The sequence below is a fragment of the Mauremys reevesii genome, linkage group 6 (assembly GCF_016161935.1).
Source record: "Mauremys reevesii isolate NIE-2019 linkage group 6, ASM1616193v1, whole genome shotgun sequence".
NCBI classification, from domain to species: domain Eukaryota; kingdom Metazoa; phylum Chordata; order Testudines; family Geoemydidae; genus Mauremys; species Mauremys reevesii.
Window position 1 is genome coordinate 122,890,944 of NC_052628.1, and position 18,320 is coordinate 122,909,263.

The following is an 18,320-nucleotide window of genomic DNA, read 5'->3' on the forward strand; positions in this document are numbered from 1 at the left end:
TATTTCAATAAGGACTATACATGTTATTTTTCCCAAGATAAAGTGCTTCTCCCCTTCCTCATCCCCACTCCCCCACCCCGCCTCAAAAAAATACAGTTGGTCCTTCATTCCAAGCACTTTATGCTATCTGTAATGGGATCTATTTTTGCACTGGAATATCTATTAACTTTGCAAAATCTAGAGATTTCACAGCAAAACTTTTAAGTTAAATCTTTCAATGGACATTTTCATTAAAAATAAATATATATATTTGTATTTGCTAATAACTGTTTGTGGAATATTAGGCATTTTAATTGCCTTGTATTAAGTTCAAAAATAAAGCTGTAAAAGCACTGTTCATCTACAAAAATTTGCTGTTACGCATTTACTGTTTAGAGCAGTGCTATTAATCTGTGACACGCTTATGTTTGGTTTGTGATGTGAACTTCCACACATTAAGTGGAAAATTGTTTTACACCTTTCCCATGAACTGAACTGTTTTAGTCCTTTAATGCAAACAATATTAATGTAAGTTTTACTTCTGCAGTCTACTATGGTAAAGGTTAAATCTCAGTGTCCTGTGCCATGTAACACGTGGTTATTAAAACTTAGTCCAGGTTAAGATCAGAGATATTCAAAATTTATACTAGCAGTGTAATAAATCAGATTCAAGTTCAAAGACCTAATCTAGCACTTTGAATTTTTTTTTTAAGATAGGAAAAACTGATCTCTGAAGAAGTCAGACTCTACTGAGTCTGACGTTGATCCTACCATCCTGAGGATAGTGCATGTGTCCTCCGTAATGCAGTGTACAGCTAAGGGGGCTATTATAGTTGACAACTTCAATCAGAGCCTATCTACAGTGCATACATTTGTCTTTACAAATGTTAAGTTGCATCCCATGGGCAATATTTTCCCCATTTACATTTGCTTTTATTTTAAAACTAGGCTTTAGTTTTAATACACTGAATATCTCAACTTGTGTATAAAGTAACTGAATTTACAAAGCATTGCCCCAAGATGTTAACTAGACCAAGATTTGATTTTTAGTCCCAGACAGATGAGCAATGGGCATCTACACACTCAGTAACTCCTTCCAGCAAGTTAAGGAGCAAGATTACTGGCTCTAAAGGAACTAGTATCTAGGCTGCTGGAACCAACATGTAGAACCTTCAGAATGCTGCATTTATAGAAGTGTTACAGTCTCTTGATTGAAAGGACAGGAAGAGTTTTAGGCAAGTAATATGGCTATATACAACATGCAGAACAACAATCAATGCTTTTATTAGGCTTTACGCTTTACAGTCTGGCAAAGCTTTCTCCAAAAGTATAGGCATATGTACTTAAGTGGACCAGTTTATCTGATACACAATCCATAAACTCTCAGAATTAATTAGTTCATTCATAATCAGTTTCAGCACAATAAACAAGTATTTGCATGGAGATGTGATCCACGTAACTTACTGTTCAGTCATAATTGAATAAAGGGCTGTGGACCCACAACAGAAAGAATAAGTGAATTGCAATACAGTAGTTCAAGTAAAAAAGGTTCTGCTGATACTTAAGCTGAGGTTCCCTATATCACCACTTAACCAATTTTACTGCAACATTTCTCATACCTAATTCCAACCTCATTAAAAATAATAAATACAAGCAGACACACCAGTGAGATGTATGGTCAGCATGCAAAATCTAGGTTAGGATTCCTGCTTTTTAGGGCAAGTAGTAACTGGGAAGATGTGACCTTCTCAGGAGGTAGCAAAGTACATTATACAGATAACAGCTCTCTGATCATCCTTGCATTGGCACAGCTGTGAGCTTTGGAAAGGGCCTTTTGCCTTTTTGTACCCGTTCTAGAATACTTCTGCATGGATGCATCTTCAAGTGGCAATAAGATGAGAAATTCATGGCTAATATGAACCATTTGCAGAGTTCACGGCATGGTGGGCAGGCCTTGAATTCTTATTGTGCACAGAGTGCAGAGGACTACAGCTAAGATTAAGCGTGTGGATTCAGGTTTTATCCACATACAGTAAACTGAAGAATATTTGGCTAGATTATATTGGTATTGAGAGACCCAAATGACAGTTCAGGATAAAAATGCTGTATGAAAGTTGTGTTGTCTGCCATTACATCAGTTGGTAGAAAACTATTTCAATGGTGAGAAAGGCATAGGAATCAGGAGCATATTTTGCTGGGACTCCAGGAATCTAACACTCTCCCGCACTGAAATTAAATACACAGAATTAGGTAAAACAAGACAGCATTCTTAAATGAACGGTATTCTGATTTTCAGTACACATGCTGAAAAGAGACAGCCTTCTTGCTTACCAGCTGCTACCACCCTGGCGTCCTCATGGGCATAATGCCTCCCTGCTGCACGGCTGTCAGGGTTCTCATTCCACCAGAGCACATGAACTGTGAAAACAAGAGCATAACAAATTGAAGAGTAAAACCGTAACTAAATTACAGTATGAAATATCCTACAGGTCCTTTGCTCTGTTCTGAAATCCTCCACCCAAAAGCAGCAATTCATCAAACAAGACATTCCTTCTGCAGAGCTTTTCTCGTGCTGATTTTTAACACTGCATTTTCTAACCCTTTAAGCCACAACTCTAGTTTCAGCAAACTGTCTTTAGACCCCATGTCAAGCTGAATTCAGGGAGACAGTGTACAGTATTTCAGGGCAAAAGAAACACTGGATCTGACTAAGTAGACAGTTGCGTAAGTCCATATGCAGCATCCGTGATACTAGCAGGGCTATCCTGGTGCATGTGTGCCCTTCCATGCATTTACAGTGATATCAGAACTAGTGCCAAGATGCTGCTCCTTTTCCCCTGGTAATTTGGGTGTATGAGAGGAAGAAGTGATCCATAAGCAAGCATGAGCCAGACTTATTTATAAATTTAAACCCTTTCAATGATGCAGGGCTTGTTTATCAGCATGATGTGTATAGATGGAGTTCCAATTCCCCACAGGGCTAGTGCTGGCCTGGTTTCTAGCACACTTACAGTGAGACAAGCACCCCATTATCAGAATACCAGTGCTCAGTGCTAGCATCATGGATGCTGACTCTAGGCAAGTAAAGTTACGGTGACAGAAATGATAAGACACCACAGTTTTTGATGAGCTAAAGCCATACAAGAGGCCCAGGATCCAAAATGCAGCCTCCAAAGTTGTAGTTACATTAATCAGGAGTCTGAACACTCTCATAAGTATTGCTGATTTTCACCTTTGCCCCCCTGTGCCCGTGACTGTACTGGAAACTGACTAGTATTGTACCTCTGTTAAGTAATCCATATTCTGTGTGGAAAACACCAATCAGCTTCGTGTAGCCTGTATTGAGATGAGCATTGATTGCAGCTCTGAACGATTGGCCCCACAGAGCCGGCCCACCAGGCTTCATCTGAAAAGTTACCATCTCATACACCCCTGATGGAAAAAGAATACAGCCGTACAAGCCACGAAATGTCAAATTAATCATCTGATTCTCTAAAAGGTATGAAAATCTTACAAGCCATCCTCACATTTATTGTGATTCAGTTAGAGCAGTAACTTCCAGCTCTTTGGGGTTAGTAGACCAAAACATTGCTTCCCGAGATCCACCATGTCACACAGGAAGACAGGTCACAGAAAAGAAAACAATGAGAAGTTCACTGAATGATCCTGCACAGTTGGAGCCATTTCAAAGAAAGAGAAGTGAAGCCATTTCAGGTGAACACTAGTCTCTTTTGTCCAGGATCTATGAATTCAGCATTCAGATGACTAGAGACAACAAAATCTCCTGAGGCTATAGAAAGATGAACAATGTGAACTAGCCCAGATCCGACTAGCCTTTCTGAAACTGACAGTGTCCTTGGTGGTCAATGTTATTTATGACATCATAACCACTACATGAATCTTGGCAGCACCCATCACAGCAAGAGGTGTCCTGAGACCAAAGCAGCAAACACTGGCCAGACACCTGGGACAAACGTATCAGCTCTATCCTTCAAGGGTCTTTCCTGTTTGAGGAGGAACTACAGAAACAACAAGGTTTACAGATAAGACTCCAGGCTTGCTGCAAGACATGCCACCTTTAACATTAACATTCCAGGGATTACTCTGTATTGACACCAATGTAAATGTGATCTCAAAACAAAAACTCTAATATAAATCAAGACAATTGCCACCAGGCAATAGATCCTCCAACACTGGACAGCATATAAATTTTAGCTCCATTCTACACATAAATGGAAGGCAACAAATTGACATTTTTGAATAATCAGTTACCTGCTTACTTTTAACAGAAAGTTAGTCAGGGTTTATCCACCTGTTAACTAAACCTAAATAAAAGACCAAGAATCCAAAACTCACTAATGTAGTTTATATATACGTACACACACACACACAAAAATACCACAGATTAAATCTAGGCTAGTTTGGAACAATTCCGTGTAAATAAACAATATGATGTTTGGATGGCTTGATAAATAGATGGATGAACAGTTAAAACTGGGAACACTGTTACTGAAGGATTAGAGAAGATGTAGATAGGAAAATATTTGTGGCCAAAATGCCTCATAAAAAACACAATGAATTCTGTATGAATGATGCATATTTACCTCATAGAAGGTAGGTTTTTAAAATCATGATTGTGACAAAACATGAAAAAAACATAGTTCCTAAACTGTGAGAGAAAAGTGAATGGATTTGTGAAAAATCTGAGTGTCATCTGCTAATCTGACCTTGTGGGTGAAATCACACTAAAACCTGTGACAATCTTATTTTCTTTTATACTGTAAAACATGGATTCTGCAAGTGAGAAGGGATACTGGATTGGCTTTTAGTATGTCTAGAAAATGCATTCCCATACTTTGAGCAAATAAGTAAGTTAAGAGAAAAATATTCAGAGCACTGCTGTAGGAGGAACAGATTGCTCATTTTAGCTGTTCATCCATCCAATTTTCCAATTCATTCCCAACCATACAGCACAGGGCTTTAGCCACCAACTCGTGAAAGTACAAGTACACACACACACACAGGTATGCTGTGCCCTTCCCTAACTTACATATTCCTGTAAAACAAAGCCACTGTTGAACTTTTCCCTAGCCTTTTACACAATATAACATTTGGTTAAAACATAAAGCTACTTCTTATCAAATCCACATGGATAGCTTTAATCAATAGAAAGACAGATAAAGCTCACCCCCTTCCTTCGAAGGCTTTCCAATCTCACACCAAGGTACCAGGTAAACAATTTCATTGTTTTGTTTATTCAAGAAGGGCAGAACTGGAGAGAGTTTTCCTTGCCATTCTTTATCATTGGCTACTGCTTTCCGGACTTCAGCTCTATGGGCAAAGTTATCTACAAGAAAAGGAAAGACACATTAATATTCTATATTCAGTTCTGTCAGACTGGATTCAATTAAAATAAATTTATTATGAGGAGACAGAAACTATTCATAAAATCATAGACGATTACGTTTGGAAGAGACCTCAGGAGCTCATCTAGTCCAACCCCCTGCTCAAAGCAGGACCAACACCAACTAAATCATCCCAGCCAGGGCTTTGTCAAGCCTGCCCTTAAAAACCTCTAAGGATGGAGATTCCACCACCTCCCTAGGTAACCCATTCCAGTGCTTCACCACCCTCCTAGTAAAATAATGTTTCCTAATATCCAATCTAGACCTCCCCCGCTGCGCCTTGTTCTGTCATCTGCCACCACTGAGAACAGCCGAGCTCCATCCTCTTTGGAACCCCCCTTCAGGTAGTTGAAGGCTGCTAACAAATCCCCCCTCACTCTTCTCTTCATCAAATTAAATAACCCCAGTTCCCTCAGCCTCTACTCATAAATCATGTGCCCCAGGCCCCTAATCATTTTCGGTGCCCTCCACTGGACTCGCTCCAATTTGTCCACATCCTTTCTGTAGTGGGGGCCAAAAACTTGACGCAATACTCCAGATGTGGTCTCACCAGTGCTGAATAGAGAATTATCACTTCTCTTGATCAGCTCGCAATGCTCCTACTAATGCAGCCCAATATGCTGTTAGCCTTCTTGGGAACACGGGCACACTGCCAACTCATAACCAACTTCTCGTCCTCTGTAATCCCCAGGTCCTTTTCTGATGAACTGTTGCTTAGCCAGTCAGTTCCTAGCCTGTAGCGGTGCAGGATTCTTTTGTCCTAAGTGCAGTACACTGCACTTGTCCTTGTTGAACCTCATCAGATTTCTCTTAGCCCAATCCTCCAATTTGTCTAGGTCACTCTGGACCCTATCCCTACCCTCCAGCATATCTACCTCTCCCCATGGGTGGCAAGTTTGTAAAAATTTTGGTGGTGCCCAGAACCCGCCCCCCAACTCCGCCCCCACCTGCCTAAGGCTCTGGGAGGGGGCTCGGCGGGGGAGGTCTGGGGTGCAGATCCTGGGCTGGGGATTAGGGTACAGGAGAGGTGCAGGGTGCAGGCTTTGGGATGGAGTTTGGGTGCTGGGTGCAGGCTCTGGGCTGGGGCAGGGGGTGGGTGTGCAGGAGGGGGTGAAGGGTGCAGGCTTTGGGATGGAGTTTGGGGTTGGGAAGGGGTGTGTGGGAAGGGGGAGGGGGTTTGGGGATAGGAGGGAATACAGGGGTGAGGGCTGTGGGGCTGAGGATGGAGGGGTTCATGATGCAGGAGGGGGCTCAGGGCTAGGGAAGAGGGTTGGACTGTGGGGTGAGGGCTGTGGATGAGGGGTTCATGATGCGGGGGGGCTCAGGGCTAGGAAAGAGGGTTGGGCTGTGGGATGAGGGCTGTGGGATGAGGGGTTCATGATGCAGGAGGGGGCTCAGGGCTAGGGCAGAGGGTTGGGATGTGGGGTGAGGGCTGTGGATGAGGGGTTCATGCTGCAGGGGGGCTCAGGGCTGGGGCTGAGGATTTGGGTGCTGGGTGATGTGGGGTTCATGATGTGGGGCACTCAGGGCTGGGGCTGAGGATTAGGGTGCAGGGGGATGAGGGGTTCATGCTGTGGGGGGGCAGGCTCCGGGCTGGGACAGAGGATTAGGGTGCGGGGGGGATGAGGGCTCTGGCTGGGGATGAGGGTTTGGGGCGTTGGAGAGGCTCAGGGTAAGGGCAGCCTGCCTTGCCATTAGTGAATGGCACGCACTAGGACCCTGCGGCAGCAGACAGCAGTTCTGCTGGGAGCCCTGCTGCAGCACAGAGCAGGCAGGGGAGAGGCGTGCTGCTTTCTGTCAGGCAGGGACGCAACGCGGCGCGGCGGAGGGGGGGGGACACGAAAGGCGGGGGGGTGGCTGGCGGGGGCTGAGACCTGCTCCAGGCAGGGTCGCGGCGGTGGGGGGAGACCTGCGGGGGCCGGGGCCCGATCCAGGCAGGGCCAGGGGAGAGACCCAGCTCCAACTATTGCTGGAGCAGGGCACCCAGCCCTGAATATTTCTGGAGCCCGGGCACCGCACACAGATATAACCTGCTGCCTATGCCTCTCCCCACAGGTTAGTGTCATCCGTGAAGATTCAAAAGTTAAAAAAAATAAAAAAATTACCCCAAGTGAGAATTTAAGTGACCACATAAGAACAGTTTAATTTTCTTCAGGAATATCCTCATTTGCCCTCAGAGTTAATCTAACAACTTTCAGAACAAACCAATTTTCCAAGCAAAATTCACATCAATATTAAAATAGGGTTTTTTAACAAAAGCTGGTGGCCACAATCACTCTTAGTATCTAGAAGTTGGCACTAAGTCTTTCACGTATACACTTTCTATACCTACTAGATATTTGGCTGTTGGTACAAAAGAAGAAACCCTAACCCTAAGAAATAGAAATAAGTAGTGGTTTAGCCTTTTCCTTAAACAGATTTGCTTTAGTCTTCAAACTATTCATACGCACACTTTAACTTGAAGGACCCAATCCTGCTTCCACTGAAATCAATTTTAACAAATCTCATTGACTTCAATAATGCAGGATCAGGCCCTAAATTTGAATGTGTACTGCAATTAAAAGTCTCAAATGCAACTCCTCCATTAAATATTTTAGAGGCCTACAAGACGTCTAGCATAGAGATATCAAAAATGCTTCACCTTAATTCTGCAAGTACAGTAGAACCTCAGAATTATGAACTGACCAGTCATCCACACACCTCATTTGGAACCAGAAGCATGCAGTCAGGCAGCAGCAGAGACCCAAAAAAGGACAAATCCAGTACAGTACTGTGTTAAACGTAAACTACTAAAAAAATAAAAGCAGCAAAGAGTCCTGTGGCACCTTATAGACTAACAGACGTATTGGAGCATGAGCTTTCATGGGTGAATACCCACTTCGTCCGATACATGCATCCGACAAAGTGGGTATTCACCCACGAAAGCTCATGCTCCAATATGTCTGTTAGTCTATAAGGTGCCACAGGACTCTTTGCTGCTTTTACAGATCCAGACTAACACGGCTCTCCCTCTGATACTTAAAAAAATAAAGGGAAAGTTTAAAAAAAAAAGATTTGACAAGGTAAGGAAACTTTCTGTGCTTGTTTCATTTAAATTAACATGGTTAAAAGCAGTATTTTTATTCTGCATAGTAAAGTTTCAAAGCTGTATTAAGTCAATGTTCAGTTGCAAACTTTTGAAAGAACCACCACGTTTTGTTCAGAGTTATGAACATTTCAAAGTCACAAACCACCTCCATTTGAGGTGTTCGAAACTCTGAGGTTCTACTGTATTTGTTTTCAGTTGTCAGTATAGGAGCTATTCTCTCTTATCATTTATTTATAAGAGCCCAAGAGAAACATCCTGTTTCATCTGTCTAATGCACATGACACACAAGAGCAATATGAAGTGATGCTGTGCATACCAAACTTCCAAATATGGATGGCCTTATTCATGCCCCCAAACTCCACAGTCCAGAATCCAACCATCTCTGAATGAGCTGCACGAAGGTGGATGTGTTTATTGACCAATTCCACAAACTCCTTCATCTTGGATGGCTTAACATCATAGGTACGAATTTCATAAAACGTGCCATCATTTTGCCTGGGCCCTGTAGCCAAAGATGCATGGACCTAAATAGAGAATGTTAAAAAAATAACTGAAGTTACTTCTAAACTAAACTAAAGTTACATAAAACAACCTGCCACTTCATTCTAGATTTCAGGGCATCTCATTTCTACATAGAAGTTGGTAGCAATGCCTATAATTTAGCCTGCCTAATACTTTCCATTGTAAAGGATTCCTGCCATCTTTTGAGCAGCTCTCTCACTTCCATTGTTTGAAGTAGGCCTTTAATACTTGGCCAGGGATAGCTTTCAGGCCACTGAAGTATCTTTTCTTTGTCCAATGAAATTCTGATCAGTTCTTGCTGAGATATTAACTGTTAAAAATCGGCACTTCCCTTCTCTCATTTCCCTTCCTCAGGAAGGTTTTGGTGGCATGTCAAAATAATGACTAAACGGGAGCATTCTGAGGCCAGGCTGATGTTGCTACCAAAGCAAGAGCAGAACCAACACAATGTACTGGGAACATCAGAGAGATGTCACAGCAGCTCCCACAGCCCTAGCCCATGACCGCATTCACCTATCTACCTCTAACATAGGCCCGGTCTACACTACGCGTTTAAACCGATTTTAGCAGCGTTAAACCGATTTAACGCTGCACCCGTCCACACGAGGCCCTTTATATCGATATAAAGGGCTCTTTAAACCGGTTTCTGTACCCCTCCCCGACAAGAGGAGTAGCGCTGAAATCGGTATTACCATATCGGATTAGAGTTAGTGTGGCCGCAAATCGACAGTATTGGCCTCCGGGCGGTATCCCACAGTGCACCACTGTGACTGCTCTGGACAGCAATCTGAACTCGGATGCACTGGCCAGGTAGACAGAAAAAGCCCCGCGAATTTTTGAATTTCATTTCCTGTTTGCCCAGCGTGGAGCTCTGATCAGCACAGGTGGCGATGCAGTCCCAAATCCAAAAAGAGCTCCAGCATGGACCGTACAGGAGATACTGGATCCGATCACTGTATGGGGAGGCAAATCTGTTCTATCACAGCTCCGTTACAGAAGACGAAATGCCAAAGCATTTGAAAAAATCTCCAGACAGAGGCCACAGCAGGGACTCAGCACAGTGCTGTGTGACAAGCATAACAGAAAGCCAAAGAATCAAATGGACGCTAATGGAGGGAGGGAGGGGGTACTGAGGACTCCAGCTATCCCACAGTCCCCACAGTCTCCGAAAAGCATTTGCATTCTTGGCTGAGCTCCCAATGCCTGTAGGGTCAAACACATTGTCCGGGATGGTTCAGGGTATAGCTCGTCAATTTACCCCTTCCCTCCCACCCCCGTGAAAGAAAAGGGAAAAAAATCATTTCTTGACTTTTTTCAATGTCACCCTATGTCTACTGAATGCTTCTGGTAGACGCGATGCTGCGGCAGTGAACAGCAGCATCCTCTCACTTCCCCTTCCTGGTGGCAGATAGTACAATACGACTGCTATCCATCGTCATCATCAGCCCGTGAGTGCTCCTGGCTGGCCTCAGGTGAGGTTGGCCGGGGGCGCCTGGGTAAAAATAGGAATGACTCCCGGTCATTCCCAGTAGATGGTACAGAACGGCTGGTAACCGTCTTCATCATAGCAACTGGGGGCTGAGCTCCATCAGCCCCCCTCCCGCCTTCATGTCTGAAGAAAAGATTCTGTACTGCCATGGCAGCGGGATGCTGGGCTCCTCTCCCCCCACCCTTTAACGTCCTGCCTGGACTATCATAGCAGCTGGAGGCTTCCTCCCCCTCATTTTCTCTCACTAACAAGTCAGTGTTTCTTATTCCTGCATTCTTTATTACTTCATCACACAAATGGGGGGACACTGAAAGGGTAGCCCAGGAGGGTTGGGGGAGCAGGGAAGCAACGGGTGGGGTTGTTGCAGGGGCACCCCCTAGAATGGCATGTAGCTCATCATTTCTGCGGGATCTGACACAGAGCAGCTGTGCTCTCTAGTACACTGGTTCTCTAGCACACTTGCCCCATATTCTAGCCAAGACTGACTATTTTTAGATACAACATAAAGGAGAAAATGACCCGGGGAGTCATTCCCATTTTTGTCTTTGCGCCCCCGGCCAACCTCAGCCAGGAGCACCCTTGACAGCAGCAGACGGTACAGAACGACTGATAACCGTCATCTCATCGCCAATTTACAATGACATGGCAGACGGTACAGAACTGATAACCGTCTCTGCTATCTTGCAAAGGCAAATGAATACTGCTCTGTAGCACTGCAGTACCGCCTCTGTCAGCGGCATCCAATACACATATGGTGACAGTGACAAAAAGCAAAACAGGCTCCATGGTTGCCGTGCTATGGCGTCTGCCAGGGCAATCCAGGGAAAAAGGGCGCGAAATGATTGTCTGCCGTTGCTTTCATGGAGGAAGGAATGAGTGACGACATTTACCCAGAATCACCCGCGACACTGTTTTTGCACCATCATGCATTGGGGTCTCAACCTAGCATTCCAATGGGCGGGGGAGACTGTGGGAACTATGGGATAGCTACGGGATAGCTACCCACAGTGCAACGCTCCAGAAATCGACGGTAGCCTCGGACCATGGACGCAAGCCACCAAATTAATGTGCTTAGTGTGGCCGCGTGCACTCGACTTTATACAATCTGCTTTACAAAACCAGTTTATGTAAAATCGGAATAATCCCGTAGTGTAGACATACCCATAAGAACAGTCAGACCAATGGTCCATTTAGCCCTGTATCTTGTCTTCCGATTGCGGTCAGTGCCAGATGCTTCAGAGGGAATTAACAGAACAGGGCAATTATCGAGTGATCCATCCCCTATCATCTAGTCTCAGCTTCTGGCAGTCAAAGGTTTAGGGACACTCAGAGTACTGGCTTGAGTCCCTGAGCACCTTGCCTAACAGCCATTGATGGACCTATCCTCCACTAACTTCTCTTTTTTGAACCCAGTTATAGTTTTAGCCTTCACAACATCCCGGGGCAACAAGTTCCACAGGTTGACTGTGTGCTGTGTGATGAAGAACTTCCTTAAATACACCGCTCTGCAGGAACCCATGGTACAAAAATACCTTAAAGCGCATTGCATATGGTATAGATAGCCATTAAGGGAAGTTTAGGTTGGATATTAAGAAAAACGTTTTCACTGGGAGGGTGGTGAAGCACTGGACTGGGTTACCTAGGGAGGTGGTGGAATCTCCTTCCTTAGAGGTTTTTAAGGTCAGGCTTGACAAAGCCCTGACTGGGATGATTTAATTGGGGACTGGTCCTGCTTTGAGCAGGAGGTTGGACTAGATGACCTCCTGAGGTCCCTTCCAACCCTGATATTCTATGATTTAAATAAATTTGGGGGTATCCTAACTTTAGTCTTGATGGAGATAACTTGAAAGGAATCCAGGGTTAATTGTTTCTTAATGCAAGAAGGTTGGCACACAAATTTTAAACCTGCATATATTCTGAGTAACCACAATTTACCCACTCAATGTCAAGATTCAAAAGGACAAAAAAAGATTCAGAGAACCATAGAGGCAAATGGTGAATCAGCTCAAGGTCACAGGGATATTGACATTTCAAGAAGTGAAAGCTTGCCACTGTGTTACCAGGCTGTACTGGCAGAGGAGAAGCTGGAGTTATCTTCAATGTGAAGGTGTAAAACCCACAATGTGGCTGCCATTGCCACTCTTTGAGTTTGAATCTGAGCTTGCTTTAGAACAGATTTTATAGATATAGATATACAAGAGTCTGTCTATTTATGGACTCGATTGGAAGGGAAACAGTGAAAATGCACCTGGCACATGTAAGTTACTGCAGGGAGTGAGAGCAGGGAAAGGGTAACCCAGGGAGGGCAACCTGTGGCTCTTCAGAAGTTAATATGTGGCTCCTTGTATGGGCACTGACTCCAGGGCTGCGCCAACTTTCCAATGTGCTGGGGGTGGTCACTGCTCAACCCTGGCTCTGCCACGGGCCCTGCCCCCACTCCACCCCTTCCTGCCCCCTCCCCTGAACCTGCCATGCCCTCACTCCTCCTCTTCTCCCCCACCCAGAGCTTCCTGCACACCACAAACAGCTGATGGGTGGGCGGGGGGGGGGGGGGCTGATCAGCAGGGCTGCCAGTGGGCAGGAGGTGCTAGGAGCTGGGGGCGGTGAGCTGATGGGAGGCTCTTTGGCAATATACACTGGTAAATTCTGGCTCCTGCTCAGGCTAGCGACCCCTGTATGTTCAGACAAGTAAGAGGGGCTGTGCAGCCCTCACACAGGGTTGGTTTCATGAGTCACTAAGGCCCAGGACAGTGACTCCTCCTTACTGCCTGCACTGCGCAGCAGCCACATGGCCTCCAGCCACCTGCGGTGGCAGCACAGACTCAACTCCCCACTCCCTCTTGCTCCCCCTTCATACCTCCTGGGTTCCCTCCCCTCTCTTGCCCATGCCCCCACAATGCCATGCCAGCCCCCCCTCCATGCCTCTACACAGCCTCGCCCCTATACTGCCATATCCCTCCCCCACACGGCCATGCCCCCCCTCCACCCAGCTCCATGCCCCTATACTGCCTCACCCCTCCCCACACCCCAGCCCCCTCCCCTACACTGCCAGACTCTTCCCCATGCCGCACAGCACCACACCCCACCCCCATAAGGCCCCGCCCCGCCCCCTCCCTCCGGCCGATACCTGGGGGCAGGCCCAGGCCCCGCGCGCCCGCCGCAAGAGGAGGGCTCGGAGGCCCAGCATGGCGGCGCAGCCCGATGCCTGTCCGCGCGGACACAGGACCTGAGGGCCGCAGCACGCACAGAGCGAACAGAACTGGAGGTGGCGAGTGACGCGAGCGACAAGCCCGGCCCCTTTCACGCGGCCCCGCCCGCGGCACGAGACTATCACCACGTTACGCCGGCTACGGAAGGCAAAGAAGGAGAAAAGCCTCAGCGCGAAAAGGCACACTCCGTGCCTCGGCTTTCTCCAAGCGCAATGGCTGCGCAGGGGCGGGAGGCTGTCTGCGCATGCGCTGCACGGAGCCAATGTGGGCCTGAGGGACATCGCCCCTACAACGGCCCCTGGCGGACGTAGCGGCAGGTGACAGCCGCGGCAGCCCCATCACGGCGGATCGGTCGAGGCAGGGTGCCGCGAACCGCGGCGTGGGGATCCTCAGCACCCCCACAACCCCCCTCCAGCCCCTGTCCGCTTCCAGCACCCCCACACCCCGCCCACCCCTGTCCGCTTCCCTCGCCCCACACCCCGCCCACCCCTACAGCCCCTGTCCCCGTCCCACACCCCGCCCACCCCTGTCTGCTTCCCTCGCCCCCACACCCCGCCCACCCCTACAGCCCCTGTCCCCGTCCCACACCCGCCCACCCCTGTCTGCTTCCTCCCCACACCCCGCCCACCCCTACAGCCCCTGTCCCCGTCCCACACCCCGCCCACCCCTGTCTGCTTCCCTCCCCCCACCCTGCCCACCCCTACAGCCCCTGTCCCCGCCCCACACCCCCCCCACCCCTGGCCGCTTCCCTCCCCCCACACCCCGCCCACCCCTCCAGCCCCTGTCCCTGTCCCACACCCGCCCACCCCTGTCTGCTTCCTCGCCCCACACCCCGCCCACCCCTACAGCCCCTGTCCCCGTCCCACACCCCGCCTCCCGCCCCTGTCTGCTTCCTCGCCCCACACCCCGCCCACCCCTACAGCCCCTGTCCCTGTCCCACACCCCGCCCACCCTGTCTGCTTCCCTCGCCCCACCCCGCCCACCCCTACAGCCCCTGTCCCTGTCCACACCCCGCCCACCCCTGTCTGCTTCCTCGCCCCACACCCCGCCCACCCCTACAGCCCCTGTCCCTGTCCCACACCCCGCCCACCCCTGTCTGCTTCCCTCGCCCCACACCCCGCCCACCCCTACAGCCCCTGTCCCTGTCCCACACCCCGCCCACCCCTGTCTGCTTCCTCGCCCCACACCCCGCCCACCCCTACAGCCCCTGTCCCCGTCCCACACCCGCCCACCCCTGTCTGCTTCCCTCGCCCCACACCCCGCCCACCCCTACAGCCCCTGTCCCCGTCCCACACCCCGCCCACCCCTGTCTGCTTCCTCGCCCCACACCCTCCCACCCCTGTCTGCTTCCCTCGCCCCACACCCCGCCCACCCCTACAGCCCCTGTCCCCGTCCCACACCCGCCCACCCCTGTCTGCTTCCCTCGCCCCACACCCCGCCCACCCCTACAGCCCCTGTCCCTGTCCACACCCCGCCCACCCCTGTCTGCTTCCCTCGCCCCACACCCCGCCCACCCCTACAGCCCCTGTCCCCGTCCACACCGCCCACCCCTGTCTGCTTCCTCGCCCCACACCCGCCCACCCCTACAGCCCCTGTCCCCGTCCCACACCCCGCCCACCCCTGTCTGCTTCCTCGCCCCACACCCCGCCCACCCCTACAGCCCCTGTCCCCGTCCCACACCCCTCCCACCTGTCTGCTTCCTCGCCCCACACCCCGCCCACCCCTACAGCCCCTGTCCCCGTCCCACACCCCGCCCACCCCTGTCTGCTTCCTCGCCCACACCCCGCCCACCCCTACAGCCCCTGTCCCGTCCCACACCCCGCCCACCCCTGTCTGCTTCCCTCGCCCCACACCCCGCCCACCCCTACAGCCCCTGTCCCTGTCCCACACCCCGCCCACCCCTGTCTGCTTCCTCGCCCCACACCCCGCCCACCCCTACAGCCCCTGTCCCCGTCCCCACACCCTCCCACCCCTGTCTGCTTCTCGCCCCACACCCCGCCCACCCCTACAGCCCCTGTCCCTGTCCCACACCCGCCCACCCCTGTCTGCTTCCTCGCCCCACACCCCGCCCACCCCTACAGCCCCTGTCCCCGTCCCACACCCCGCCCACCCCTGTCTGCTTCCTCGCCCCACACCCCGCCCACCCCTACAGCCCCTGTCCCCGTCCCACACCCCGCCCACCCCTGTCTGCTTCCCTCGCCCCACACCCCGCCCACCCCTACAGCCCCTGTCCCCGTCCCACACCCCGCCCACCCCTGTCTGCTTCCCTCGCCCCACACCCCGCCCCCCCCTACAGCCCCTGTCCCCGTCCCACACCCCGCCCACCCCTGTCTGCTTCCTCGCCCCACACCCCGCCCACCCCTGCAGCCCCAGTCCCCGCCCCACACCCCGCCCACCCCTGTCTGCTTCCTCGCCCCACACCCCGCCCACCCCTACAGCCCCTGTCCCTGTCCCACACCCCGCCCACCCCTGTCTGCTTCCTCGCCCCACACCCCGCCCACCCCTACAGCCCCTGTCCCTGTCCCACACCCCGCCCACCCCTGTCTGCTTCCTCGCCCCACACCCCGCCCACCCCTACAGCCCCTGTCCCTATCCCACACCCCGCCCACCCCTGTCTGCTTCCTCGCCCCACACCCCGCCCACCCCTACAGCCCCAGTCCGCTTCCTCGCCCCACACCCCGCCCACCCCTACAGCCCCAGTCCGCTTCTCGCCCCACACCCCGCCCACCCCTACAGCCCCTGTCCCTATCCCACATCCCGCCCACCCCTGTCTGCTTCCTCGCCCCACACCCCGCCCACCCCTACAACCCCTGTCCCTGTCCCACACCCCGCCCACCCCTGTCTGCTTCCCTCGCCCACACCCCGTCCACCCCTACAGCCCCAGTCCGCTTCCCTCGCCCCACACCCCGCCCACCCCTACAGCCCCTGTCCCGTCCCACACCCCGCTCCCCGCCCAGCCCTGTCCGCTTCTCGCCCCACACCCCACCCGCCCCTACAGCCCCTGTCCCCGCCCCACACCCCGCCCCGCCCACTCCTCTCTGCTTTCTCACCCCACACCCCGCCCACCCCTACAGCCCCTGTCCCCGTCCCACACCCCGCCCCACCCACCCCTGTCCGCTTCCCTCGCCCCACACCCCGCCCACCCCTACAGCCCCTGTCCCCGCCCCACACCCCGCCCCGCCCACCCCTCTTTGCTTCCTCACCCCACACCCCGCCCACCCCTACAGCCCCAGTCCCTTCCCGCACTCCCGCCACCCCTGTCCGCTTCCCTCGCCCCACACCCCGCCCACCCCTGTCTGCTTCCTCACCCCCACACCCCGCCCACCCCTACAGCCCCGGTCCGCTTCCACACCCCGCCCCCACCCACCCCTGTCTGCTTCCTCACCCCACACCCCTACAGACCCTGTCCGCTTCCCACACCCTGCTCCCGCCCACCCCTGTCTGCTTCCGGCACCCCACACCCCGCCCAGCCCTCCAGCCCCTGTCCGCCTCCGCACCCCCACACCCCGCCCAGCCCCTCCAGCCCCTGTCCGCTCCGCACCCTGCTCCCACCCACCCCTGTCTGCTTCCTGCACTGCCATACCCGCCCACCCCTACAGACCCTGTCCGCTCCAACACCCTGCTCCCCACCCACCCCTGTCTGCTTCCGCACCCCCACACCCCGGCCAGCCCTCCAGCCCCTGTCCACTTCCGCACCCCACACCCCGCCCAGCCCTCCAGCCCCTGTCCGCTCCAGCACCCCACACCCCGCCCAGCCCCTCCAGCCCCTGTCCACTTCCGCACCCCCACACCCTGCCCAGCCCCTCCAGCCCCTGTCCGCTCCACACCCCGCACCCTGCTCCCCACCCACCCCTGTCTGCTTCCTGCACCCCGCACTCGCCCAGCCCTCCAGCCCCTGTCCGCTTCCGGCACCCCCACACCCCGCCCACCCCTACAGACCCTGTCCACTTCCACACCCCGCACCCCGCTCCCCCGCCCACCACTGTCCACTTCCACACCCTGCACCCCAACAACCCCCCTACAGCCCCTCTCCACTTCCACACCCCGCACCCTGCTCCTCTACAACTCCTGTCCACTTCCGCATCCTGCACCCCTACACCCTGCCCACTTCCACACCCTGCTCCCCCGCCCACTTCCACACCCCGCACCCCTGCATCCCGGCCACCCCTGTCCACTTCTACATCCCACACGCTGCGTCCCCACAATCCCTCTACACACCATGTCCGCTTCCGCATCCTTCACCCCCATAACCTCCCTCCAGCCCCTGTCCACTTCCACACCCCGCACCCTGCTCCCCCACTACCCCCCTTTAGCCCCTGTCCACTTCCACATCCTGCACCCCCACACCCCACCCAGCCCCTAGAGACCCTGTCCACTTCCACACCCCGCACCCTCCTCCCCCACACCTCGCCCACCCCGTCCACTTGCGCATCCTGCATCCCAGCACCCTGCCCAGCCCCCTACACCCCCGGTCCACTTCCACATGCTGCTCCCCCACAACCCCCCACCACCCCCATTCCACTTCCACACTCACTCCTGCTCCCCGCACCCTGCCCACCCCTGTCCACTTCCACATCCCGCATCCTGCACCCACACAACCCCCCTCCAGCCCCTGTCCACTTCCACAT

At 52.3% G+C, this 18,320-nt stretch overlaps 1 protein-coding gene across 1 annotated transcript; it reads right to left on the reverse strand.

The window, feature by feature from the left end:
• Nucleotides 1-1,239: 1,239 nt before the first annotated feature.
• On the reverse strand, nt 1,240-13,988 carry LOC120407993 (protein NipSnap homolog 3A-like). Its single transcript, XM_039544431.1, has 6 exons — nt 13,611-13,988; nt 8,789-8,996; nt 5,168-5,326; nt 3,262-3,411; nt 2,311-2,397; nt 1,240-2,205 (listed from the first exon to the last, which is right to left on the reverse strand). Exons 1-6 carry the CDS (start codon nt 13,971-13,973, stop codon nt 2,129-2,131), a joined length of 1,044 nt encoding a protein of 347 aa, XP_039400365.1. The 5' UTR covers nt 13,974-13,988; the 3' UTR covers nt 1,240-2,128.
• Nucleotides 13,989-18,320: the final 4,332 nt, after the last annotated feature.